We start from the raw sequence: 27,347 nt of genomic DNA on the forward strand, positions 1-27,347 counted from the left end.
TGAACATCAAATATTGCTGTTAAGGCCACTTTTTATTTGTGTTTCTGTATTTATTGCTAAAATCTCACTTGTAAAATTAGGGCTAAATGAGTCTTTCACTGACTGCAGAGCAATGGCTCTTTTTGCTAAACAGTATCCACACCAGGAACGCACTCAATCACTCAATTGTATGATCAATAAATTAATACAATTTTTTTTCAGACTGCAGATTATTTATTTAAATGCTTGAAGCATAAAACCTCCAGTCCCAGTGAATGATATCTCACTTAGTTATTTCACAACAGGGACAAGACTTTACAAAACACTGTACAACAAGATGATTCACACCTTCTGATGTAAGCATCAGCCTCAGCTTTCTCATGAGCAGAGTAAACACCTCAGCTCTCTTTTCCTGGCACTTCAAAACTCCATTACTGGTTGTCAGAATGTGTTTCTCCAAATAAATATTTATCTTGGATTACTCGACAACTTTTAGATTAATGAAAAGCTGTTAATTACTATCTAGCCAGTACTGTTATGTAGCACCATCCACAAAGTCTTCTCTCAAAATCCTCCAGCTCTGATAAGCCTAAAGACTTATTTAAAGTATTTTGAAAATATTTAACCCAAATAGGTGTGAATGTGTCTTGGTGTTTTCTAAATATCTATATCCAGTGAGCACTGATCATATGACACAAGGAACTACAAGCATGCTTGAGGTTCTCTTTTTTTCCTCTACTTTGAAACATCAGGAAAGTCAAGCTATGTCCCTCTTGGTCTGCCAAAGTCAGTGAATTGGAAATGTCTTACACTTTACCTAAAAGTAATATGCAATACATTGATAGGATCAAGTCATTGTTTGTTACTTTTACTTGGAGTGTGAGCAAAGATATTGAGATGAGCGAAGGAACGGAAGCATTAAGATGTTTAAGGAACGGGTTGATGAAGTGCTTAGGGACATGGTTTAAGTGAGTGTTAGGAATGGTTGGACTCGATGATCCAGTGAGTCCTTTCCAACCTGGTGATTCTATGATTCTATGATGATTCTATGAAGATATTAAGACAAGCAAAGCAGATGATTACCAGCAACTGGGTAGGAACTTCCATCCTTTCTCGGACCATGTTTTAATCCTAACACACCCAAACCAAGTCTATTATTTAAACTCTTCCAGTAAAAAGGACTAAGTGAGAACTTACATTTTGAAGGGGAGGAGAATGAGCAGGAAATACTCCTTTTAGGTTGAGAGAGGAAAAAGATCTCCCTCTTTCCACAGGGCGGGTGCCCATGGCACAGGTGCACAAGGGCCCTAGGATGCCCTGATGTGAGGCACTGCCTGCTGGGCACTGTGAGGTGAACCCTGGGTACAGGGGAACCCCTTGGGGCAGGAATGCACTGCTGTGGTGCCACCACGAGTATTGTGTGTGGTTTTGTGTTCTGCAGTAGAAAAAGGATCTAAAGCTACTGGAGAGTGTCCAAAGGAGGGCCACAAAGTTGGCGAAAGGTCTAGAGAGGAAATTGTATGAGCAGCAGCTGAAGTCACTTGGTCTGTTCAGCCTGGAGGAATCTGAGTGGGGACCTCATAGTAGTTTATTGCTTCCTCACAAGGGAAGGAGGAGAAGCTGATCTCCTCTCTCTGGTGACCAGTGACAGGACACAAGGGAATGACAGGAAGATGTGCCAGGGCAGGTTTAGGTTGGATATTAGGAAAAGGTTCTTCCTCCAGAGGGTGGTGGAGCACTGGAACAGCTCCCCAGGGAAGCAGTCATGGCACCAAGCATAAGTTATTTGAAGAAGCATTTGGACAAGGTCCTTAGACACAGTGCGAATTTTGGAGTTGTCTGATGAAGGGATAGGGGTTAGACTCCAGCCAGCAATGTGTGCTCATAGCCTAGAAAGCCAACCATATCTTGGGCTGCACCAAAAGAAGCATGGCCAGCAGGCCAAGAAAAGGGATTCTACTCCTCTACTCTGTTCCCATGAGGCCCCACAGGAGTATTGTGTTCAGTTCTGGAACCCCCAACATAAGAAGGATATAGAGCTGTTGGAACAGGTCCAGAGGAAGGCTACAAGGATGATCAGAGGGCTGCAGCACCTCTCATACGAGGACAGGCTGAGAGAGTTGGGGTTGTTCAGCCTAGAGAAGAGAAGGCTCAGAGGAGACCTTATAGTGAACTTCCAGCACCTGAAGGGGCTCCAGGAAAGCAGGGGAGGGGCTGTTTACGAAGGCTTGCAGTGATAGGACTGGCAGCAATTGGTATAAACTGGAGAGGGGCAGATTCAGAATACTCGTAAGGAGGAATTTCTGCACCATGAGAGAGGTGAGGCACTGGCACAGGTTGCCCAGGGAGCTGTGCTGTGGATGCCCCATCCCTGGAGGTGTTCAAAGCCAGATCTGAGCAGCCTGATCAACTGGGAGGTGTCCCTGCCCATGGCAAGGGATTTGGACCTGGAACCCAAACTATTCTGTGATTCCATGATCCTTGTGGGTTCCCCGCAACTCAGTCACTCTGTGCCTCTGTCACTGCCTCAGCCCGCGGCCGCGCGCCCCGCTGGGAGACGGAGAGCGGGAGGGGAGGGGGCGGCTGCAGCGAGGGTGGAGCCGGGGCAAGGTTGGGCAGCCTGGGATTAGCTTCAGCTCGGCCGGTGGGCGTGGCCAGGAGGAAGGGGCGTGGTATATCGACTAGTGGGCGTGCTCATTCCCAGCTCGCTCCGCCCTCCCCTCCTCCCCCAGGCCAGCAGCCGGCCCCGCCCATCCGCGGGGAAGGGGAAGTGGGCGGTGCGCGGCACCGGAAGGCGCTCAGCCTTTCCGGTGCGGGCGGCGTGCTCGGGACGGCCGCGGGAGCCTGAGCCGCCATGAGCGTCCCGGCTTTTATCGATATCACCGAGGAGGATCAGGTCAGCAGTCCGGGCTGGGCGGGCGGGGGCGGCCGCGGAACCGGGGCCCGGGCCCAGCGGGGCGGCGGGTCTGGCGGGCGGAGCGGGGACCGGTGTCGGTGTCAGCGGGCCGCCCCTCGCCGGGCCACCCGCCCGTGCTGCCGAGCCGCGCCGCGCCGTGCCGTGCCGCGCCCGGCTCGCAGGGAGTTCCCTCGGGCTCTGTGCTCGGGCTATTTAACCGGTGGGGTAAAGGCCAGTCTGTGCTTGCAGTTTTTTCTTCAAAGTTCTCTTCCCGAATGCTTTAGGATGTCATCCATAGGGGCCTGAACAGGCTGGAGAACTGGGCCTGGGTGGGCATCATAGGGTTCAACAAGGCCAAGTGCAAGGTCCTGCACCTGGGTCGGGGCGATCCGCGATTTCAGTACAGGATGGGGGATGATGCGCTTGAGAGCAGCCCTGCAGAGAAGGACTTGGGGGTGCTGGTGAATGAGAAGCTCCACATGAGCCGGCAGTGAGCACTTGCAGCCTAGAAGGCCAACCGTGTTCTGGGCTGCAGCAAAAGAAGTGTGGCCAGCAGGGCGAGAGAGGGGGTTCTGCCCCTCTATTCCTCTTTTGTGAGATGTCACCTGCAGTGTTCTGTCTGATTCTGGAATCCTCAACATAAGAAGGATATGGAAGTGTTGGAACGGGGTCCAGAGGAGGCCTACAAGGGTGATCCGAGGGCTGAAGCACCTCCTGTACAAGGACAGGCTGAGGGAGCTGGGCTTATTCAGCCTGGAGAAAAGAAGGCTCTGAGGAGATCTTATAGCAACCTTCTAGTACCTAAAAAGTGCTTCCAAGAAAACTGTGGAGGGCCTGTTTACAAAGGTTTGTAGTGATAGGACTAGGGGCAATGGGTATAAACTGGAGAGGGGCAGATTTAGACTAGACAGGAGGAAATTCTTCACATGAGGGTGGTGAGGCACTGGAACAGTTTGCATAGGGAAGTTGCAGATGCCCCATCCCTGGAGACATTCAAGGCCAAGTTGGATGGAGCCTTGGGCAGCCTGGTCTGGTGGGAGGTGTCCCTGCCTATTGCAGGAGAGTTGGAATTAGATCATCTTTAAGGTTCCTCCTGAGTCAAACCATTCTATAATTCTGTGGTTCTATGGTCTCTCCTCAGTTGCATTTTTTAGTAGAGGAAAACTAGTTTGAGTGAGAGCTGAAGCGCTATGTCTGCATCTTGGGTTTACAGGATTCGCGCTACCCTAGGCATGGAAACTAAATTTTGTCTTTTAGTCACTTTTTTTTTTTTTTCTTTGAATTTTAGGGTTTATTGTGCCCAGTGGCTTTTAAGTGCTATATTTTACATGATCAGAAATATGCATGTACAACTACTACTCTTCAGTTCAGTTTTCACTTGCCATAATGTCTAACACACCCTTGTCAAGTAGTGAGTCTGAAATGTCTTCAGTAGAGTGAAGGGTCCTAGAGCATTTAGCTGTGTCTTATGGTACCGTATTGACATTGAACTTGGTGTCACAGTAGCATCCCAGTAAGAGTTCCCTTGTGCCAAAAGTTGTATAGCCTCCTACAGATGGTTTCTGGAGGCTTATGGGTCTGCTGCCAAAACCATAAGTTGTGAAGTTAATGCATAGGCCTGTCTCTAGGGGAAAGAGGTTCCCTTAGTAGAGGTTTAAATCCTAACAAGGTAAGGCAGCCCATGCCACCGTATTGGGAACTGCCTCTAGCTTGTGTGTACTGTTCTGACTTCTTGAAAGTGGTTTTGTTTATGCCCTTTTTCTTTTCTGGTGAAGAAGTGACTAACTGAATCTGTTGTTTTGCCTGAAGTTTTCAAAGGGAGCAAAAGATAATGAACAATTCATAGGAAGAAGATTCATAATAAGATTCATGAGAAGAAAGCTGCCCTTTAACTGGTTGGAAGTGACATGCTCGTACTTGGAGGAAGCTGAACAGTGTGTGATCTGTTCAGCTCCTGGCAAAGCAGCTGTAGCACGTGCAGCACCTTACACCGAGTCACTATTTGGGCTGTACCTTTCAGAGGAGGAGAGGGAGCGTCGTGGGGAACTGTATGGTCGGGAGAAGTGAGGGGAAGTCTGAGTGAGTGGCAGCCTCTAAGAAATTTAAATACTGTGTTGTTCTCAAAACAGCTGTTTTGTTTTGTGTATGTTGTCTTTTTATTTTTTTTAAGGCTGCAGAACTTCGAGCTTACCTGAAATCCAAAGGAGCAGAGATCTCCGAAGAAAATGCTGAATGTGGCCTTCATGTGGACTTGGCACAGATTATTGAAGTTTGTGATGTGTGCCTGAGAGAAGATGACAAAGGTTTGCACCTTTAAGTCTTGTTGGTTTTGCTAAACCGATCTCTGTCAGTGCTTCCAAACAGTATCAGTGGGCAGGATTTAGAGGTATGTTGTATGGCTTGCTTATTTACACGTACATCTTTCTAAAACTGGAAGTACTCATTTCCATTGTTGCCATGTAAAATTTGCATGTACTCTGCCCCTCCCTTCTCTGAACATCCAGCGCCCTTTGAAGAAGCCAGAAATTGAGCTAGACTGTGCCTGTTATGAGTTGTATGTAAAACAGTCTTTCTCCCCGAAAAAGAAGTATGATAAAAATAAGATTTATGGTTAATTAACAGCTGTGATGCTGCAGATTGGGAAAAGTTAAAGTAATGACAAATTAAGGGCTAGAGATCTGTAAGTAGAAGTGTTAAGGCCTAAACATTGATTATAATTGTCTGAAAACACTAGGTTTTTCAGTAGTCTGTAACTGTGAGTTAGGGCTGTAGATCCTTAGAAACTGCACCAACGTGTTTTAATGATACTGATAATGCTGCAGGAGCCTTAAGTGATCTTTCTGTGTCTGCTTTGCTCTGCCCCAATACACAAATTGAATTTAGAACTTTCATATGTAAGAAGTCAATTGCTAACATAAATAAAATGTGGTGTTTGAAGAATGCATGGTCCTTCTAAGAAGGAGTACTTTTCACGAGATTATTTTTCACGTTGCCTTTTACTGTAGGCAAATGAGTATGAAACACCGGAGAAACTTATTGCTCTGCTTTTTGGTGTTCAGGTGTTATTTTGAGGAATAAATGTTTTACCTATGTAATTAATTTTGTTCTTATTTCTCACATAACTGTGAATAGAAAACACAAAACCTGTCTGGTTCTGTTTGGCAATGACAGAATATCATGCTTAAGACAGGAGCTGGCAAGGCTTCTAAATGTACTTCTTGTGGGCATTTTCCTGTTGTCTGGGTATCCCTTGTGCTCCTGGTGAAATTTTTCAACTGTACTTGAGCAGCAGGTATTGGTATCCCCCCTTTGGAACCGTGGGGCAGTTTTCTGGATGTGCAGGAGGAAATGACTGGTTTTCTATGACCAAAACCTGAGGTTCACCTGACTTCTTTTACGTGTGAAAAGAAGATTTAGAGCAAACATGATCACAAGCAGCAAATTGTGTTTTCACCTTAGAGTGGTAATTCTTGCTTTACATAGGGATGTGTTGGTGAAAGACCACGTGAGCCAAATCCCTGGTACATTCTGATGAATACCTGGATTGGTTATCTTGGCATTTTCTCTCTTTTACAGTTCTTGCTGATGCAAAATAATCATACATAGCAGAAGTGGCTCTCCAGCACTAAATAGCTGCTGAGGATTGCTGCTGGCAGTTTTCAACAGCTGCGTGTTTTGTTTTGTGCAGATGTTGAGAGCGTGATGAACAGCGTAGTCTCTTTGCTGCTTATCCTGGAACCTGAGAAACAAGAAGCGCTGATTGAAAGCCTGTGTGAGAAGTTAGTAAAATTTCGGGAAGGAGAGCGCCCATCTCTTCGATTGCAGCTGTAAGTATTGTACAGAGGAACGTGAAGCAATGGTATCTTGCAAAGATATTAACCTCTGTAGAGGAAGGATTATCTTGCACATCTTTAAATCAGCTGTGAGGTGTCTCAAGATATCTCTCTGTTGCAGGAAGCGCTCTTTTTTTTTTATGACCTTTTCTGTATCATAAAATAGAAGTACCCACGTACTGTCTTTGTTTGGGTATTACAACATTAAAAGCTGCTTTGCTAAAAACTGTTTACAAACCTGGAAACCATTACAAGTCATCACAGACGTAAGGTGCTATGAGGTGCTTTGCACGCATCTTAATGGAAATATTTATGTGCATTCCACTAATGTTTTTTTAAGCCTCTAACTCAGATGTTTGTTGTTTGTGGTTTAGACTGAGCAATCTCTTCCATGGTATGGACAAGAACACTCCTGTGAGATACACGGTGTACTGCAGCCTTCTTAAAGTGGCCTCCTCCTGTGGTGCCATCCAGTACATTCCAACTGAACTAGACCAGGTAATTAATGTGATGCTTCAAGTTATGGCCTTTGTATTAATCATGTTGGTCAGAGTTGCTGCAGACCATCTCTGTTATAAACTACTGGAGCCTAATGAAATAAGAAATGCAGACTACAGAGTTCGTTGTCTTTTGGAGGACTGTCTACAGAATTTAAATCAAGTTGTTGTTTATTTTCTGTTTCTGATGCTGAGTGTAGTTAGAAGAGTCTGTTTGTTTCCTGCAGTAGTAATGAAAGGGAGAAGCTTTGATCAGGAGTGAGGAATCGAGTTCTTGTCCCTTGCTCTGGAACTAGAGTGTATTATTGTAGAATCATGTACTCTTATTTAGGAAGTAACATGGAGAGCAAAGACTTTAGGCTTTTCATGGGAGAACTTCCAGGTTCTGCATGGAGAGCCAGAGGACTAAAAGAGGGAATCTCTGTGTGAGGTCTTTTCAGTCCTTATCTGCTTGAGAGAAAATGAGAAATATTTTTTAGTTTAATTTTAGTCTTTTCCCCGATGCTTCTTTCTCACTTGTATTCTACCTAGGTCCGAAAATGGATTTCTGACTGGAATCTTGGCACAGAGAAAAAGCACACTCTCCTGAGACTGCTCTATGATGTCCTAGTAGACTGCAAAAAAAGGTACAAAAGACAAGTTTGAGATACTAGAGACTGTGTTTTATGTTGTTGTATTGCAAGTGATCTATAGGGAAACTATTTCTCATGGTACTTTTAAAATTAATCTATACTGATAATCCAAATACACATTTTTTTTCTTTTTTATATTTTTAAGCACTTATAGTAAACGAGTGTTTCCAAGAACATTAGATTTAGTAGTGAATTAGTTGCAAATGACAGACTCCTAAACTAAAACTATTCCTTTCTGTAAATATTAATCTTTGAGCATTGTAGCATTATGCCAAGTTTATTATTTAATTGCACTTTTGACATTTTAGTGCATGGTAGTGCTATCTCTTACTAAATGACGATGGGAGGCTTATCAATCACAGTTAACAGAATCAGGCTTTATGTAAACAGTACCTGTAGGACAGCCTTCCACTAGTCATGGAAATTAATGTCCACAGAATACCTGCTTGGCCATTTAAAGTTATTATTCTAGATTGTGAGAAGCATCTTAGATCTAACAAACTTGGCAGACCAGTGTCTTCTGGCTTGTAAAGTAAGCCTGTGTGTATTGTGCCTGTAAAGTAATGTATGTCTTAACTGAGAGCTGTCATCAATTTATCTTACAGATGTGATACGGTCTATTGACTGCATTGGCCAGGGCTGTAGAGATGGGCTGGGGTCCAGAAGTAGTTTCAGCATGTAGTTCCACAATAGTTTCAGCCTATTTAAAATGTCCCTGCTGTGGTTTGGGATGTGTGTGGTGCATTTGTGTTGCTTCCCCTCCACCTCTCTCTTTCACTTTTTTTTCTGACTTAGTTTTCTCAACTTTTGTTAATTTTCATGGTGAGCAGTGTCAGGACCTTTGCACAGCTGCCTTACACTGAGAGCAGAACTGCACTTACTTTTCTCCATTTGCATAACCTTGCCGTGCTGCAGAAGGAAGGATTTCTGTCCTGTTCCCACCATTCTTGTCCTGTGCCCTGCAGCTCCCAGTGCCTGTGTGTGCGTCCTGCTGTAGGCACTTGTGCCACTGCACGGTGATTGGACTGAGCGCTAGGGATTAAAAAAGGCAAATGTGTAGCTGTCGTAGGGGGAAGAGTTTCTTCTGTCAGGAGAGTTGGCTTATTCTGGCCTGGTGAGATTGTAGCCTGGAAATGCTGCGTCGGCATAGCAGGATCATTTTTATCTGACCTCAGTTTAGGGATGATTAATTCTCGTGGAGTAGTTACACCATAAGCTACAGCATTATTGGGAATTCCTATTCCTGTTAGTAACATTAAAATGCTTTTGCATTTATAGTCCTGCGTGACAGATTTTAGATGGTCAAAATAATTTCACGATTGTAATCAGAGATATTACGCATGGGTTAGTGCTTACTTTGTTTCAGAAATATTACGCTGATACTCTGTAATGCTCCTACTCTTTTAAGCATTTCTCATCCTATTGATTTATTGACAGTTTTCAACTAGCTTAATTCCCATACTTAATTGCTGACTATTTTTGTATAGTCTTGTTATCAAATCTGTGGATTAAACCAGTAACCTTGCTGCCAAACGGTTTTTAAATACTAATAGTAGGTGATATCTTTAGCTTAGGCACTAAAAACGTTCACAAACCTTGTAATATATGATTCCTGCACTTGCTGTCCTGAGTGCAGCGAGCTTTGCACTGAATGGAGCAATTTTTCAGAGCACTTACACTTCTCTCCAGAAAGGAAAACAAGAAGTGACCCTAGCACCTTTGACCTGGTTCACTCTCCTGGATCAGTGGGCAGTATTTGCAATAGTATGGGAAACTCACAGCAGCATTCCAGCTTTAGCACTCAGGAATGTTGTTCTGTCTAGCAATATGGGAAGATAAGTGGAACTGAAAAAAAGTAATCGAAATCGTACATTGCTTACCATGTTGGTTTATAATAAAGGGAAAAGTATTCCTTGTTAAAACAATTGAGTATAACTATTTTTTTTTGTTTTATATTTTAACATCACTCGATGCAGAGGAAGAGATGGTTTTCCATAGCCAGTAGATTGTTCCCCAATGGACAAGTGGGTAGTGGACAGATTTGTAGCTTGTGAAAAGTCAGTCATGCATATGTTATCTCTAGTGTTCATTTTCCTGCAATGATTAAGTGAAAGCTTGTTTTATCAGATCTTTTCCAGTCAGTTTCTGGTTGAACTTTCTTTTTTCTGATGATCAAAATGGTTAGAAGGAAGGTTTTTGTCTTTTCCATGATCAGCTGAAGAAAGATTGGGTAGTGGTGGCTGCAAAACAGATGACTGATGTGTCTTCTTTCTGTGGTCCGTACTTGGTAGCTGAGCTTTGTGAGAGATTAGTTTTTTCTCCACTGCTTACGTTTTGTGCCGTAAAGGTTCTGCAGTAGAGTTTCTCTCTGCAGAGTCTCTCTCTGCAGAGAGCCACTTCAGTCTTCTGCATTTTCCAAGCGGTGTTGGTATGGAACTGCAAGGTAACACAGTCTGTTTTCTTTTCCAGTTATAGATGGAGTTTTACAGGCATGTATGGTTTGGACGCAGCCAGAGACTTGAGTTCAGCCATGAGGCACTGCCAGGCGCCAGCCTGATGCAGCTCACAGCTGCTCTCTGCCACTGACCTGGCAGGACTCCGGGTGGGATTAGTCCTGCCCAAGCTTATGTTGAAGCAGGTCTGGCAAGTCTGGTTACTCATACCCGTAGCAAAAAGCTCAGTGTGTTAGGCACCTGCTAAGTATTTATTTCATTTAATTTTAATTTCATTTAATAACATGTAATGTAGGGGGACTTGATTCCACCATCTTACTAAGTCTCAGAATACTCTCTATTTTTTCCTTTCTTTTATCTGCCATCACTCTTCAAATCTCACTGGCTTTTTGTCAAGTTACGCATCTAGACTGGCAAGTGGAGCCAAGGGTACTTGTGCAAGCTAGAAAAAATGTTCACATTTGCATCTTAGGTGAGATACGCATTTAATAATGAGTTTTGGTAAAATAGTGATCTATATTACTCCTTTAAACAGCCTAATTTATGGTGATAATCAGAGACCAAATAGAATTAGTAAGATTAAAAGGCCTGCCATATTTGCTGAGGCTCACAAGAATTTAGCACAGAAAGTTTGGCAGGAATTGTCTTGTCACATTCTGGTGTTTCCTAGAAAGTGAAAGATTCCACTCCTTTTCCACTTTTTAAAAAAATCTATTTTCTAGGAGCACAAAACCTCACCCTATAGAGAAGTTGTCAAATGGTAATAGTGTGAGATTTAAAATAAATTCCCTTGTTAGCACAGTGTCATTGTACTATAAAAACCTTTCAGACCTGTGCTGCACTACGGGTTACACCTGTATCACAACATGTACTGGGAGATTTGCTCCTTCCCGGTTCAATTTATGCCATTAAGTAATTCAAGGGAAGTTAAACTTTATTCTTGAACAATTTTTTCTTTTAAAGAAAATTTTGTAGGCCTGTTAGACCACAGGGGGAAAATTGTTGCAGCTGAAAATGAGTTGTAAAACGCATCAGGGTTGCTGGCCTCATGAGTGGTGTGAACTGTTAGTGAAAATAAATCAGAAATCTGTTAAAATGAGACAGTAACGATCTTGGAGTTGGTTTGCAGTACATTGGTGAGCTGTTTATGAAATAATCTGGGTAAATGAGGCTGTAGCTTTACTCCGTTTTCTTAGAATGCATTGCTTTTCTAAAAGCTCTCTGTTGGAGCAATGCTGGAAGCTGCCTGCTTGCTTCAGAGCAGCCTAAGACAATCTCATTGCAGGCGGCTTGACATCGTGAATAAAATGTGCAGTGCTCGCTCTGAATACTTGAAGAGAGAATATGCAAAAGAAGAAAAAGCAGCTTTTATACAGTCATTTTCCTGACTATAAATATCCTTTAAGATATGCCATTTTACATTTGAAATAAACTTTGCAGTGCTACTTATTCTGCAGTGATTAAATCCAGATGTGCATAAGAGAAGTGTTCTAGTGAACCATATAAAGCTGTTCCTTGCTCAGAAAGCTTTTTCCATAACCAGCTGGTAATTTATCAATTTAAGAGAATGAAATGAAGGGTGAAGATAAACATTTTGTAGAACAAGAATTGAAAGAATACATCTAGGTAATTTGTTCTCTCCAGTAGAATTAAAATAGATCATCTACATCTTTTTCAAGTGTAATTTAATTTGACCTATAACATCATAATGGAATTATTTAAATATTTGAGTGTCTGGTTTGGACTATTTTTTCAGCAAGCCTTAGGTAACTTTATTTTTCTTCTATAGTGACAATGCAGCAAAAGTAATGGTGGAACTCCTGGGGAGTTACACAGAGGACAACGCTTCCCAGGCGAGAGTTGATGCTCACAGGTAACACTGACTTCCCGGCTTTCTCAAAAGTAGCTTTTTTTCAGTCGTCGAGTTATGTTGATCACTTCACTATTAAGAGTATGCAGTGGCCTGGCAGGCAAGGGCCCTGCCACAGCCTCTTTCCTGCAACATGGATGACTGTGTCAAGGTTTTATCTGTGCAGTCTGCTGCAGGGTTGGTTGTTCCTAGGCAGAGTGAGGTTTATTCCATTGCGTGAGTGCGCTGGTGTGTTTCTGGTCGCTGCTGAGAGTGAGATCAGCCTTGGGTAAGGACTTTATTTACATCAACTGGGCATCCAAAATTTGCATTGACATCCTTTCTTTCATATTTTTTATTTCCCGATTGTTTGATTTTTCTGACTTGGAGTGTTCTTTTCAAATAACACTTTCTGTTGAAAAGAAATCCTTGCTCTCTTTCCTGTGAGCAAGTACTAAGGATGTGAACTGCACAGAAATAACCTGTTGGATAAGCTGAGAGTAAATTGATTCTTAGCAGTGTATTTTTCCCAGTGACCAAAATGAGTAAAGCTTGTATTTTGACATTCTACCTATTGTGATTCTTCTCAGAAATTAGATTTTTAAAAGTTATGTAGTGCTGCCAGGTGTGTACAACCAGTACTCAAAGGAGTCATTTATATTTGAGCATGGAGGAAAATGAGGATGACTCATTTTGAAAATTAAGAGTGTCTGTGCATGAATGGAAATGTCATTGACTGCCCTGCAGCAATCTGAAGCCTTTTGCATCTGAAAGAACACGGCTGCCTAGGGTTGCCGCGTCTCTGCAGACCCTACGTTCTGTGAGGTGTATGTTATCTGGCCGTCAGAGCAAAATGTACCACTGAACAAAAGCTTTCATCTAGAGTTCTAGAAATGCTTTAGGAATGTTTATAGTCTAGAGCTGCAACTGATAAATCATAGGCCTTGCAGTGTTTGGTATTGGGGGTTTCTCTGTTTTGTGTCATGTATTCAGGTTTAATCAATCTTCCTAAACAACTTAATTCTATGAAGTTTTAGGAGGAAGGTAAAAGTACTCCTAGGAAAGAAGGCAGGGATGGAAATAAATGCATAGCTGGAAACAGTAGGATGATTTGTAGTCTTACTACCTGCCTAAGATAATTTGTGATACTGGGCAAATTAATTAATGTTTTCTGTTCGTTGTTTTTTCCGTTGGTAAAATGAAAGTTAAAATTGGAATATAACATGTCTTACATTTAACAAGAGTTGAAAACCCTTGGATGTTTCCTAGAAAGCAAAGAACAACAATGTGAGTTGCACTCACTCATTAAAATATGTACGGCTGTAAAAATAAGCATTTTCCTTTTCTAATTAGATGTATTGTACGAGCATTGAAGGATCCAAATACCTTCCTCTTTGATCATCTTCTTGCCTTAAAACCAGTCAAATTTTTGGAAGGAGAACTTATTCATGATGTAAGTAACTTTGTTTTTAGCAAGATGGTTTGCTGCCTGTAGAGTGCCTTGTATCATTAGTGTCTTTTGAAATTCATTAGAGTAGCTGTGTCAGTAGTACTGACCTGCAATGTGCTATTTCTTTTAATGCTTTTAGAATTAAAACATTGTAATATTACATGTGAAATGCTTGCCTGTACAAGTTTCAGAAACTGAATTACAAACCCTGCCTTTAGGTGAGTTCTGTAGCAATACGGCCTTTCAAGGCTGAGAAAAGGAAGTAAGCCCAGCGCAGATTGCCCTCCGCTATTGACAGAACACAGATTTTTAATTCTTAATGGTTTATTTTCCTGTTCAATACCAATAGCTTTTGTATCTGTCCAGTCTGCAGGGAGGTAAGCATAGATAATATTGAAACTGTTCTTATATTTGTTTTCCATCTTCTAGCTTTTGACAATTTTTGTAAGTGCTAAACTAGCGTCCTATGTCAAGTTTTATCAGAACAACAAAGACTTCATTGACTCCCTTGGTAAGTTTCCAGATCATTATGTTTCTGACTATTTATGTGGATTAAGGTATGGAAGCTGGAAAGAGCTTCAGTTTGAACCCATATATTGAAGCCAAGGTAATTTAATAGGAATTTTAAATAATGGATTAGAGTTTGTAGACTCTACCTTCTATTAGATCATAAATGGACCATCTAACTGTGGCTTGTTCTACTAGGACAAGCTTGTTGATGGGCTTGGAAGAGAACTGTGGTTTTCCCCACTTCTTTTCTCTTAAGACTTTCAGGAAGGGAGTTTTAATGCATTGATACTCTAAGCTAGGCCAGAGATCACAGCTTTATTGATTAAGCCAGCAGCTTGTATAAATCTCTTACAATTATTTTATGATTAACTTTATAACAGCAAATACTTCTCCTGAACAGTAAGATAAAACATGCAGATGTGCGTGCGTGTGTGTGTGTGTCTGCATGTGCTGATGCATTAGACCTAGCAAGCCACAGTCTGTCCCAGTTAATTTGTTTCATCACATGAAGCAATGTGATGGAATGTTAATGTCAGCACCCTCTTTATTTACACACTGTGGAAAAAAGGAGTAGTAATTAACACTTTGACACTCCCCCGTTGATGTGTAATTGACTGTTTCAAAGGAGCACTGGTTCATAAGCTATTGCATGCATTAAAATTACATTTTTTATATTCTAGCTTTTTAGGACAGGGGTCAGTGACAATGCAGAAATTGCTCAATGATGCAGTTTTTTTTATTACTGCATTAAGGTTTTGACATATTGGTAATGAATAAATGTTTCCATAAAAATCAGATTTTTTTTTTTTTATAACTTTGATTTTGAAATGACACTTGAGCACTGGCTGAATGCATTTGAGGAAAGATGTAGTTTTGTTAAAACAGAGTTTCGTGCAGCCTTTTAACACATGCATTATTTTGTTTAATGGAGTGTGGTATAGTTCTGAGAATAATTACATTCAAAGCTTTACAATGCTGGTACTTTGCTATTTCCATCATTTTAATACTCAGTGTGGATTTTTTTTGTGGCTAGAACTAGCTGCAAGTTTTTGGTAGTTGGTAAACACGTATATAGGATAAGCATATCTTTTGCCAGATACCTATTTGAACATCAGATGTGTGGACATCTTATGCTTTTCTTTCTTAGGGGAACATGGATTTTGTATTGTAATGACTTTTATGTATTGAAGCAACTCGTGTCACTTATTTGTCCCCAGAAGTACTTGCTGAAAATGCTGTTATGCTAATGTTTGAATGAATTTATGGAAGGTTACGTACACATACACGTAGTATTAATCGTGTGATATAAAATAGTTACATTTTCTTTTGCTTTGCCTCCCTGTGTCTGTGTTTACCTCTGTGAATGTAACAGTGTGCGCACTGTCACATAGGAGTCACATAATCTTAGTAAAATCCTTAAATATCTGTAACTGTTTTGAAAGACAGCCTTGCTTCCAGTTATCTTGATTTCTTACCTACTTTATGGTGTGCTCATGTCTTTGAACAATGGACAAGGTGGAGATTCTGAGGCAGTGCAGCCCAGAGTGCCAGGAACTTGGTTCCCGTGTTTCAGCTGTGCCTTTGAAAAAACAGGGCAGTTTGATATGGAAAGCAATACAACTACTTGATGAGGCATTCAAAAATTCTTCACACCACCCGTGAACTGTTCCCAAAATAAACACATTTTTAACCGTGCTGTAAAGATTATTTTTTTAACCAACTTGCTAAGACATTGTGCCTTAATATCAAGGATATTAATAACAGGACTTCAGTGATGGTACAGCATCACCTTTGGTTCTAACCTTTCCTGGGTCAGCACTAATTAAAGCTGGTCTATGGAAGCTGTGCAGGGAAGGCTCCTACAGGTGGCATCAGTTTGTTACAATTTGTTGTTTTATTAATGCTGACAACTTAGGCCAGCAGTAGCATTGTCTGTGTCAACTCACTCGCCCTAACATGTCCACATTTAATCTGGTATTATCAGCAGTCTTTTTCGGAAAGTTAATCAGCATCTCATTTGCATTTGTTAATTAGGGTTAATGTGTGATAATTGATTTCTCGATGCTTGTAGAGTTCCATTAAACCCAGTTAGGTATAGTTGCTGGTGCTCCTCATTCGTATGAATTATGGTGATCACATTTTTGTTGAATCGGTGCCAAATAGGGAACCTGCATCATAATTATAGCTAATTAACGCAACATGATGTCCTGCACTAATGTGCTTCTTTATTAGTGTATGGATGTTATAAATTCCAAACTTAAATATTTACTGAAGCAATGTGAATGTTTGTAATGTCATTCCAAAGCAAAATGATTCACTTTCGTTTTAAAGAAACTTCTGCTAAATCTCAGTTGATTCCTCACAGCACTTGGATTAAGAAGTGCCTTGGTTCATCCGAGTGGTTTAACTTGGTTGACCTGGGTGTGTTTGTCAGGAAATCAGTCTCTAATTTAGATGTACCAGCCCTCAGCTCACTTCCTCATGTTGCCACTCTCAGAGTCCTATAACAGACCTAACCTAACTTCCAGTATCTGCCTTTATTCTTGAAGAGCACTTTTCTGTCCTGCTAGATGCTGTAAGCACACATTTGACTCGGGGTGCTCTTTCTGTCTTATGAACAATTAATCCAGCACCAAAACGCATTCTTCTGGCACAAACATGTTATGTTGCTCAGCCATTACTGAGGTTTATTTTCAAGCAAGTACGTGAGGCTTTAAGGTTTTGACATTACCAGTCATTTTCCACTTGTTGCACTGCTGTTTTTCCAGAAGATGCAACTGAAAAAATCACTTCACCTTCATGTTAAGGTGGTGTTTTTACTGTTTCGAAAATTCTTGATGCTTCATTTTTGTAGATATTTGTTACCTTTTACTGACAACAAAAGAGTCTTGATGAATTCACAACTGAGACAGCTATTTTAGCAAAACACAAGGAGCAGGAATTAATGTTTTACCTCAAAAATGGTGATAAGGGCAGGTGGAATATTTTCTTGTTGTGAAATAAATTCTAAATTATTGGAAGCATACACAGTAAAAGGAACGTGAAAAACAAATCAATGAATTATTGAAGTATAATTCATATCCATAAACTATCAACACTTTTACACAGGCTTGTTGCATGAACACAATATGGCAAAAATGAGGCTACTTACATTCATGGGAATGGCGGTAGAGAATAAAGAAATATCGTTTGACACAATGCAACAGGAACTTCAGATTGGAGCTGATGATGTAGAAGCATTTGTTATTGATGGTAAGAACCGTGGTACCATACCTTACGCAATGCTAATGAACCGAACCTTTTATTGTCTTTTAAGGTAATGTTAAATATTCAGGAAAATATGAATTTTTTTATTTTTGTTTGTTACACAATGTACCTGCAAAACTTCCAGCTTGGAGACATAGCTGGCTGGTCTTTTAAACAGTGTTTTTCGTTTTAATGGTGGGAACTGTATTTCGTGTAATTCTTTACAGAACTAATAAATTGTCTGCAGGTTTAATTTGTCATCTGGTTTTGTTTGCTGTCGCTGAAACAGGATGTATTTGTAGGGGAGAGAAGTTCGTAAAAACTGTACAGGATATTGCTTTAATAGATTGCATCAAACAATAGGATTCATGCATGACCTTCATCTTGTTACATCCCTTTGCTTTTCTGCCTACTAAGCTGCTAAAACCAACAGCAAAACAATACCGAATGAACTGCTGTGGTTTTGTGTTTATACTGCTCTAATTTTGAACAGTTTTTATGCAGTTTAATACCTTTGCACTATGTTGAAAATATTGTTCAAAACAGCATTGCTTTTTTGCAGCTGTAAAGACAAAGATGGTGTACTGCAAAATAGATCAGACACAGAGGAAAGTAGTTGTCAGGTAAGACTTAAATCTCCATAGCATTTTGCAGAACTTCGTGTGTTCTAATTATTTCACTTATATTTGTAGAATATTTTAACTAGAAGCAAGGTATTGTTCCCATCAGTTGCTGGTAGTTAAATAGTTGCTATTTATCATAATTTTATTAAAGCTCACACTGAATGTGATTAGCTTATTTAATGAAAGAGTCCTATTTTCCAGCACATTTCATTTAATGACCTAATAGTGACAAGAATACTAATGACTGTTGCTTTAAATATTTGGGAAGGCTACAGAATTCTTTAACTGGTAAAGTGTGGCCTTTTAAATACAGAAAATTAAAAAAAAAAAATCCTCTTCATTTGTGAAAGTAATGTCATAAGGAAATTTTCAGTAAGCGTGACACCTAGTAATCATCTTCCAATTTTGTTTTACTTTTCTAGTCACAGCACACATCGGACTTTTGGAAAGCAGCAATGGCAGCAATTGTATGACACTCTAAACACCTGGAAACAAAATTTGAATCAAGTGAAAAACAGTCTCCTCAGTCTCTCAGACACCTAAAAAAATTTTTTTAACCTAGTAATGTCATTAGAGATGAAATTTATTCAAAACTTTGACAATTTGTGAATGTTTCCAAAATGTACACAATTGGTTTAAAGAAAGATAAATATTCTAAATTGCAACACAAAAAGCGCAATAAAACCAACGTGGGAAAATATCTTCTGTTGATTGTCTTACATAACTTGCAACAACAAATGGTAACATTGGTTATGCTTGTTTTAAGTTTACAACATGAAGTTCTTTCTTTGCAAGAGGTGTGGGAAGGAAAGGAGGGAGATCAGGAGAAAGAGATAAGCACAAGTAATTATAAATTAAAAGAGAATTTTCCTTATATCCTAAGGGAAGAAAAATGTGAACCAGTCAGAAGTGAAGCTTTATGAAGCAAGATCTGCTGCCTTATCTCTGTAAATCATACCTGATGCTTTAGTATTGAAAAGACACCTTAGTGATACAGAATCAACTGCAACAGATATGTTTAAATAATGCGGTAAAGGTAAGCAGAAGATTTTTCTGCAACTTAAAATTGCTCCAAGTTGTTGTAAATGCAGAAAACATTCTATTTTCAAACAGTTGCAGCCGATTTTGCTTGAAAACTGAGCGAGCAGTCTGACAGAGAAACCAAATTGAAGTATTTCAGTCAAAACTTCTCAGGCGCAGGAGAAGGTTACTCTAAGTAATTGTTTAATTTTATGTACTGGATATTAAAACTTAAACATGTGAACTTTTTAACTTAGAGCAAACCCTGTAATAACTTGGATTTGATTGCAGAAACGGAGAGCTAGCATTATTAGGAGGGATTGTATCCATTTTTGAACATAAGAAAAAAAATCTATGTGCGGTATTAAACATGAAAGCACAGTGCATGTATACACTGTATTCTATAGGAATACCTCTGCAAATCTGGTTTGTGTAAGTGACTTTTATCTGTGCCTAAAAGACATGCGTTTTATCTCCTGCCACTGATCTTCACTGGTCACCTTCATGTTTTCTTTTTCTTGCTGAATGAAATCTCTCCACATTCAGGAATCTCTCAAGTTGGTCTATTTGGTTTTGTATAATGGAGGTATGGGTAGAGGAGCTCTCCTCATCTTTGAGTGCACTTTCACTTCTTGCTGGAGTTACATTTAGGTGAGACCTCTGCTCATGCTGTAAAGCAGTAACCCCTTCTTTCACCTGACAGAAAACAAACTTAGCAGTTAATAATCCAGTGAAATTCAAGTACAAAGGTTCAAATTGTTTGATTTTACTGACCATTAAGCAAGAGAGGAAATGTGAAGAGAAACATGGGTAAATTGGAAAAAATAAGTTTAATTTCAAGTACGTAAGACTTGCTTAGTACAGAAGAGTATGATTAAAAAAACAGAGACAACCTTGTACTAGAATGCAGATTATCAAAATAAATAGTTTAATTAAACAGTTTAATGTTGCAATTGACATTTCTATTGCTATGGAAGCATTTGATTAACAAAACCCAAAATCATGAGGTTTATAGTGTTAACTCCCTCTCTGCTTTGCAGTATATATTAGAAAGCAAACATCATTAATGCAAGGTCTGTACTACACTGTTTTTTTGTGTAAGATACCTTTGTTCTTCAAATAGTTTTACCTACTATTTGATAGGTATTTCTTCTCTATCCAAATCAAACACATGGCTTCACAGGAGAAAACAGATTTCTGCTTGAATGATGAGTTTTCCACTTGTAATCCAAGATTGTGTGGCTCTGGGAGGCTGGCAGCAGCAGCCACGTGCCTGAGCCTAGTGCATACCACCACAGAGCCAGTGCTGCAGTGATTCTTGGGGAGCTGTAATGTGGCATCTAATGCTTTGGTTGCATGCTGGGGTATTTCGTTTACAGGGATCGCAAGATGAGGCCTTCCCCTTCCACTCAATTATTTTTTAATATTGGTCAACTGTGTCCCAACCAACCGTAAGCTACAAAGTCTTTATCGAGCTGGCCTTTATTTTAGTACATGAATTCTGGGCTAAAACTTTCCCTCTCTGGTGCACAAGAATTACTTGAAGTTCAAAATATGAACGATAAACTTTGTGCCTGTTGCATCTGTAACATTACTGCTGTGCAGCTGAAGACACTAATACTTAAGGTCAATAATGACTGTAATCTCCATGTAAGGAAGTAACCTCTTCATTCAAGCAATGAAGTTTTCAACCTCTTAATTCTAGTGCCTGTATGCATACACTCTCCCATGCTCTTTCCCAAGGCCTTAGAAAGAAACAGATCGTACTTCATTGCAAGCCGCTAGTCAAAATCTCTGAGGAATAGCGCACAGGGCTGCATCTGCCCTGTACTAATAAGCCAAGAGAAAAGCTGTCATTTGGCTCTTCCACATACGGAAGTGAAATTTTCCAGTGAAATAAAGCATTGCCACGTTACTTGGATTTTACTGAAGATAATAAGCAGTTAGAACTCTTTGAAGAAGTAACTGCAGTCGGTTAATACATACAGCATTTCTAATGCAGTTCTGTGACAGTGGTTTAGAAAAGTTTTAAAAAAGTAGTCTCAGCTGTCAAAGGCCTTAGCATTTTCATCATAAAATACAACTTACAGTCATACATGTTAGTCAAAACAAATAAGCTGAGCAGCGAAAAACACTGCTGAGCCTATTTTTAATCTCCCAACACCTTTTTTCTATTGGTCATAAAAATGACAAATTTGAAGACAGAAAGTATTGGACTGACACCAACACAGAAGGGAGGGAGTGGTCTGCAACAGCCCAGGCTAAGATTTCATAGATTAAGTATTTGGAAAAATTTTAGGTTAAACCCGCAAGGCACTCTGTTCTTGTCTGTCTTGGCTTTTACTTAGCCAGTACATAAAGGGCTTTAGTTCGCAGGTGACAAAGTAGATATAACCACAATCAGATAATGAAATACAGCTTTGTATTAGCTGTAGATTGGTTATTGTAGTTCACTCAATTCCTGGCTCCACCTCAGTGAGTGGAAGCAAGAGACACAGATAATACCACCACTGCGCTGGGTGAAAAATCCACCTCGTCATTCCCAATGGAATGGGAGTTGGAGTAACTTAAAACATCAGGTTTTACTTCTGAATTTCAAATAATGTGAGTGCTAATGACATTGAGAGCTGATTAAGTTCACTGAAGTCAGGCAATTTTGTTACTTGAAAATACTATCCACCCTGACCTCAAAATTCATCCAAATAAGGTAACCAAAGCTCCCCAAGAAATGCCTCTAGAACTTCTATAAAGGAAGGTCAACTGCAGTTGTAAATTATTGTATCACTTTTGAATAATGCATTTAGCATTGGGTCAAATCCTGACCCTGCAGTTCTAGTTGCTCCAGCTCTGCGGTCTAGAAAAATGCAGTATGAGCCACTGGTGGTGTCATCCTGAATGAAGTTGTCTTACAGGGAAACAATAGGTTTCTGTTTAATTCTCTGCTTTTACATGTTTGTGTAATGTCAGCTTGCTACATAGTAAGGTAACTAAATATGGTATCACATAACTGCAGCACAGAATAAACAGATAGGCTTTCATTTATAGATATGATGAATTTTTAGTCTTTCACAGATTCTTTTAAATAAAAGGTTCCTTTCAAGTAATAAAGGAAACAATGTTTTTATGCCTTTATATGCTACTTTTTTTTTCTCTCTCTCTTTTTTTTTTTTTTAACTCCTACTTTTACTGTAGGTGATGATTTTTATTAGGGTACACAATGAACTACCCTCTTCCTCCCCTCCCAAACAGACTGTTTAGCATCTGTTTGATTCATATGCTGTGACTTTTTCCTGCTGCTTTCTATCAACCTTAATTGTGAAAAATGGTGCCTTGTTGCCCTTTTGATATTATTTTGGAGATTGACTCAGTCTTAAAGTATCCAGATGCGTACAGTTGTACAAATATCTGTGGAATTAGCTCACTGAGGTCTGGTCCGCAATATTTTTAATTGACTTACATGTTCTGTGGGAAAAGAAGAATCATAAAAAGTCTTTGCTATAGCATTCCATTCTTCACTAGGGTCTCCCTGGGGGTCGCGGTGGATACTTGAGGTATTCAAAGTGTCGGCAGCTCTGTTAAAACTGGTAGAACCTGATTGACAAAAAGGAAATGGTAACAACTGAAATTTAGTCTCTAGGCACTTATTGTAAAGTAACTAAACTTCTGGTTTACCTCTGATCTTAAAAGATGAAATATTTTTGTTTTAAATCACTGAATCTCTGTTGTAGGTGTTTTCATTTTTTCTGTTTACATGCTTCTGCACCTATTTTGTCTCTAAAGATGAGGTATATTGCTACTCCGATTAAAAACATTTTATGTAATTTTCACATATTAAGTTAATAACAAAATTGTGATATATAGAAAATACCTATATTCTGAATATTCTAACCGATTATATTTTTTCAAACATTATTGCTTTACAACTCACATAATAGCAATAATACATAATTACTGCCATCCTGACAGTATATTCCAGGGTGACTTGTAATAAAACACCATTCTAAAGCAAAGGTTTTTAGACAAAGAACATTTTAAATACATAGTCTTGCTATAACCAATGCTTCAGGAAAGCATTGTGCTTGGAGGAAGAGGAGAACTGTTACAATTCTGTGTTTGTTTCTTAAGAGTTTGCAAGGAAGATCTTGTCCATTCCCAGTTTGTTCCTCCATTCACTGATGTGGAGCGGCCGCTCCCTGGGATGCAGAGTTGTATAAAGAGTAAATTGCACTGTGTGTAGGCAGTAAAAGGAGTTCCCTCACACAGGCTTACTCATCTCTCACAGCAATGTTCTTCACCTCTAGGTCTCCCGTATGGCCAAACTGTTTGTGCTTCAGTAAGTAAAAAAACCCCAAAAGTTTAGGGACCCCACGGGTTCCACTCCAGGTTTGCCATTTGGGAAAATAAAGCAAAATGCAACCCAACCACAATAAATCTTGGAAGTTGCAGCGCCAAGTACCACAGCAGTTAACTGACTCTTGGGTGCCCTGGCAGTGTGGTTCTCTGGTCTTCAAAAGAGGTGCAGGACTCAGAGGGCTCAGCATGCTGATGTAGGGACCTGTCTAAATTAGGCAGCATGTTGAGAGTGAGAGGCGCATCTGGGACCCACTCTGAAAGTTTGTGAAGTTTTGCTAGAATTCAAGAGGTCTGGTTATTCTGCTGGTCACTGGGCAACTCATTTGGGCAATTAAGAGTTTTATCAAAATACCTACCACAAAGGAGCACGTGGAAGAAGGTAGTGCTGTCTATTCTTACAGAGAAGGTGCATGCAGGACATAAAAACCCCATGCATTTGTTTTCTTGAAACAGGTATCAAAATTCACATTAAAAGTACCTTAAAAATGTACCATCTGAGATCAGGGATCTGCTACCTTGCTACCACCACTATTCTTTTCGGGACAAAGACCTTTCTGAAACTAACTTCAAAAAATCGTGCGTCTGTGTACAAATATACATGGGCAAGAGACCAACCACAGAAACAAAATTACCTATAAACCTAAATTCATAACATCAAAAAAATATAAAGAAACCATACTGCTGTTTTTCTGTCTTACTGCCCTTGGCCATAGAACTGAGAGACTGGAGTCCACTCTGCTCTTTCTATGTTCAAGGGGCAAAGCTCAAAACGCTACATCAACAAAACCTCAAATAGACAAAGGGTTTCTGTGATGTGAATCTCACTCTTTTGAAAAACATCTGAGCACGAAAGCTCTGTTTTTCTACAAAAGCAGGGGCTTTTATTTCTTCCAGAGAATAAGAGATCATCTGCTTTTTTAAGCTTATAACATGCATCAAAACTAAAATCTGCATGCAAGCTTTCTTTTCAGAAAGGAATGCTGCTCAGTGCTTTTCAGATATATGCAGAGCCCCGAGACAGTGTGCACTCTAACAGGAAGGTTAGAAATGCCTTTAAAAATTCAGTTTGTCATTGCACTGCTTTTTTCAAAGGGAAAAAGAAGAAAAAGTTTATTTCATTATATAATTTAACAAACAAAAGCTGTTTAGTTGTATTTGTAATATAAGTGAATGCAGAAATGTCAAGTTTCAATTTTTTTTACCATGTAACAAAAATGTGACAAGATTTGCCTTTTTCTAATACTACACTAAACATAGATACAGAAAGTTCACATTTTGACAGTTTTTCTAACTCTATTCAGTGTATGCTTCAAAACGTAAATGTTTATTTTTCTTACCTAGTCCTGTTTCTTTTCTGTTGACAATTTCACCCAGATTCTGACACTGTGTTTTTGAAATAACCTTTGTATTTTCCACTAAGCATGGCAGTTTCTCTTTCAAAAGGGAAGCTTCCTTGGAAGCTGAAGACCATGTTGCTTGACCTCTCATTTGATTTACTCTCGAACAAGAAGTGAGGTCTAAAAAATTTAAGTATACTGGAGTTTTCTCAGCTTTTTTATCTGAGGTTGAAAGATCAAAGGATGACCTTCCACTTCTGTTTACTAAATTTGCAGATGTTCTCATGGGTAAAGAGCATGATTCTTTCAGGTGACCCTCAGCAAACTTCCTTCCTGGAACTGTAGTGTTCAGTAAGTCTTTTTTCTCTTTTAACAATAGGCTATTTGTTGAATTATTAATCTCCAGGGAATGCCCATTTTTGATGGAGTGTACCTGAATATCATCATTAACTTTTTTATATGGAATTAGTTTATCTGTACTAATTCCATCTGTTGGGGCTTTTTTATGAGCAATTATTTCAAGACCATCAGCCTTTGCAAGAGATACGGCTTCAGTGTTCAAAGTACATGTATTTCTATCATTCCCTGTTTGTTCAGTACTGTCTTGTTCAGGCTGCATGTCATCCACATTTCTTCCTTTTTCTGTTTTGCGGGGACATAAATTGAAAGTACCTAAGAGAGGCGTATTATCACTGTGTTCTTTCATGGCATCATCACTGCTTGCATTATCACAATAAACAGCTGGTAGATTCTGAGCTTCAGTTGCTGAAACACCAGTACTCCTCAGCGCACTGTTTCTGTTTCTGGCATTGTCATCGTAGTTTCTGTCTTCAGCATCTACATGTGTCTGTTTAAAAGGAAATATATCTCTATGTAAACCACTTTGATTTAACAAGTTTTTTTCTGTTTTATGTAATCCATTACCTGAATAATTGTCACTGTCCAGCAAGCTACAGTTTTGGTATCCCATTTGTGAATTTTCTTGAGTACAAGATAGGATGCTGAAACTTAGTTCCTTAGCTGCATGGTCATCTGCATTTCTCTCACACACAGCTTTCTTCTCCGTGCACAGAACTGCTTCCGGCTTGGGTTTGGGTGCTTCAGGTGTCAGGATGCTTTGGTTGTGTTGTATGGTATTTGACTGTTTACCTGCCTCAGTACAAATTGATCCACCTGTAGTATTGCACAATTCTTGCTTGCTAGAGTCTGTCTCCTGACTTGCATTTTTCCTGTAGACACCTGCAGTGTCAGTACTGTCTGAAAAGACCTTTCTTGTTGGTGTATGACATGCTGCCAACAGCTCAGTGCTGTCCTGTAGCATTTGTTCTAAATCTGCGTGGTTTTCCTCCAGTAACGTTCTACATGTTGCTCCTAGATTTTCTGCTTCTTTGCACTCAGCGACATGTATTTCTGAGGTCTGTCCTTGGGTAATTAAATCGATATCTGTGCAGAGGGTATTCTTGGGAGGAGCCTCCCTTTGCTTTTCTTCGCAAGGGCTAGCAACATTAATTTCATCCTTAGAACTGTTTTCAAGAACTTTTAAATCTGTTGGAGTAAGTGCATTGTCTAGTTAGTGATAGAAAACCCAGCAGTTAAGTACTGCTTTATTTTTACAGTTTAGAAATATCCATAGAGATAAATTCAAGATTAGTATTGATACTGATTTTTCTTATTTTTACACGATACACACAAGTCTATCAAAAAGTTAACTGAAGATAAGTATTGCATTACGGTAACTTGTAAAATATTTATAAACTGTTCAAACAGAAAATGCATTATCATTCTGTGGATTTTAGATATGCTTTATAGTTGAAATACTTCTCAACTGCTATCTGTCAGTCTTATTTTTGAAAGGGGTCTTCATTATGAAATTCTAAGGCATACTTAATCAACTATTGTGTGTCTACATAAAGTTTAAGCTGCTGGCTACTACTGCAACTCTATTTATCTTTACTTTTGAAAGTGGCATTTTTAGCTAAATGGGAAACAAAACCAAACAAAGCTTGACGGTAGTGGGCCAGTGAGGAATAACAACCATTTCAATATCAGAAAGGCATTTTCTGAAAGACACATTTGAAGGCTGTGAACATTGATCCTTTAAAGCAGTCACTTTGCCCTTAACAAACTTTTAAATTTCCACTTGTGTTTGTTTTATTTTAGAGACCGCATGTTAGGGACTAAGTCCCTTTCCCTTAGATGGCTTTAAAAACTTTCTGGAGTTGCGAAGTACTTTGTATTATGTATTACTTAAGTATTATGATTATCCACGTGAGCGGACTTTCATTGTCCTGTGCAGTGCAACCACTCGCTTTCAGCCTTTTAAAATTTAGTTTTTGAGGAAAGGGGAAGTCATTGGTTTTGCTTCCAACCATTTCTATACACATTACAGTTCTTCCTAACCCCTGTTCACTTCTTGAACTGGCCTGCAGAAAGAGTATCAGAGCAGCTTGAGGGGTTAAAGCACACAGATCTTACTGAATGACCCAGGGCAGCCACTAGAAGCACTGTCCTTTCATTCAGAACTTTGTGAATTTATCATAGATGAGCACTACTTACACCAAGAATTTTACTGTTATTAGTACAAGAGCATTTGATTCAGGATTCAAGCATTCTCTTGTCATATACAGTATCTGTAAATGTTTATCCTTTCTTCAACAATACTACTTATC

At 39.7% G+C, this 27,347-nt stretch overlaps 2 protein-coding genes across 2 annotated transcripts in view; one reads left to right on the forward strand and one right to left on the reverse strand.

Moving 5' to 3' along the window:
• Positions 1–2,740: 2,740 nt before the first annotated feature.
• Positions 2,741–18,653, forward strand: EIF3M (eukaryotic translation initiation factor 3 subunit M). Its single transcript, XM_054067291.1, has 11 exons — positions 2,741–2,875; positions 5,046–5,178; positions 6,564–6,702; positions 7,083–7,206; positions 7,737–7,831; positions 12,080–12,163; positions 13,493–13,592; positions 14,019–14,100; positions 17,208–17,351; positions 17,908–17,968; positions 18,391–18,653. Exons 1-11 carry the CDS (start codon positions 2,834–2,836, stop codon positions 18,509–18,511), a joined length of 1,125 nt encoding a protein of 374 aa, XP_053923266.1. The 5' UTR covers positions 2,741–2,833; the 3' UTR covers positions 18,512–18,653.
• Positions 18,654–19,475: 822 nt separating this feature from the next.
• Positions 19,476–27,347, reverse strand: part of CCDC73 (coiled-coil domain containing 73) — a 99,257-nt gene continuing 91,385 nt past the window's right edge. Inside the window, 3 exon segments of the mRNA XM_054067293.1 lie at positions 19,476–19,684; positions 22,446–22,579; positions 24,679–26,223. Coding sequence (XP_053923268.1) covers positions 19,478–19,684; positions 22,446–22,579; positions 24,679–26,223 — 1,886 coding nt within the window. The 3' untranslated portion in view covers positions 19,476–19,477.

This window comes from Cuculus canorus, chromosome 5 (assembly GCF_017976375.1).
Source record: "Cuculus canorus isolate bCucCan1 chromosome 5, bCucCan1.pri, whole genome shotgun sequence".
NCBI classification, from domain to species: domain Eukaryota; kingdom Metazoa; phylum Chordata; class Aves; order Cuculiformes; family Cuculidae; genus Cuculus; species Cuculus canorus.

Bases quoted from the DNA above. Each gene is read 5' to 3' on its own strand.
- EIF3M (XM_054067291.1), top strand. From the start codon at position 2,834: ATGAGCGTCCCGGCTTTTATCGATATCACCGAGGAGGATCAG. The intron at 5,179-6,563 runs GTTTGCACCTTT...TGTTTTGTGCAG, and splicing joins CCTGAGAGAAGATGACAAAG to ATGTTGAGAGCGTGATGAAC. The intron at 6,703-7,082 runs GTAAGTATTGTA...TTTGTGGTTTAG, and splicing joins CCATCTCTTCGATTGCAGCT to ACTGAGCAATCTCTTCCATG.